This window comes from Mandrillus leucophaeus, unplaced genomic scaffold, assembly GCF_000951045.1.
Source record: "Mandrillus leucophaeus isolate KB7577 unplaced genomic scaffold, Mleu.le_1.0 Scaffold84, whole genome shotgun sequence".
NCBI classification, from domain to species: Eukaryota; Metazoa; Chordata; class Mammalia; order Primates; family Cercopithecidae; genus Mandrillus; species Mandrillus leucophaeus.
The window spans coordinates 5,585,242-5,585,887 of record NW_012109141.1 but is presented as its reverse complement, the minus strand read 5'-3'; the positions used below and the strand labels follow the sequence as shown (position 1 = coordinate 5,585,887).

Below are 646 nucleotides of genomic sequence, written 5' to 3'. Positions count from 1 at the left end.
TAGATAGATAGATAGATAGATAGATAGATAGATAGATAGTCTATCTTTTGTGCTTCTGAATCTGTTTCTCAGTAGAGCTCTCCTTTCTTTCTCTCTAGGTCATGGGTTTGGTTCGTCAAAGATGTCTCGTGCACAGACATTTCCCAGCTACGCCCCAGAACAGAGTGAAGAGGCCCAGCAGCCGTTGTCGCGGTCCAGCAGCTATGGCTTCAGCTACAGCTCCAGCCTCATCCAATGACACACAGAGAGCTGCTGCTGACGAGAGAGACAGTCTGTCCTGGACCCATCTGTGGGGTCATTGCACCCTCTGCCTCCTGGAAGACCAATTGCAGTACAAATTGAAATGGGTCTGCTCTAGCCCCAGTTCCATTGGAAGGTTAAAAACTGGAGTTCTGCTTCCTTGATTCAGTGGCTAAGTCCTTTATTTATTGAATTTCTTTGGGGGAATCTATGTTTTACATGAATAGAATCCAAATCGTATGAACAGTTATTTAAATAAACAAAACTCTTTGGGTCTGACAGTAACAGAAGCCTCAGCACTGGGAAGAGTTGCCCTCGTTGGGGTATGCCTGGGTGGTGGGCACCTCTCATCTCACAGCGCAGTCCTCCCATCTGAGCACAGGGTCTGTCCGTAGACATAGTGGTG

General features: G+C 47.2%; 1 protein-coding gene across 1 annotated transcript in view; it reads left to right on the top strand.

Moving 5' to 3' along the window:
• The window catches only part of DOK6 (docking protein 6), a 432,942-nt gene extending 432,417 nt beyond the window's left edge, over positions 1–525 (top strand). Inside the window, exon 8 of the mRNA XM_011968352.1 lies at positions 99–525. Within this exon, the coding sequence (XP_011823742.1) occupies positions 99–238 (140 nt within the window). The 3' untranslated portion in view covers positions 239–525. The remainder of the gene's footprint in view (positions 1–98) is intronic.
• Positions 526–646: the final 121 nt, after the last annotated feature.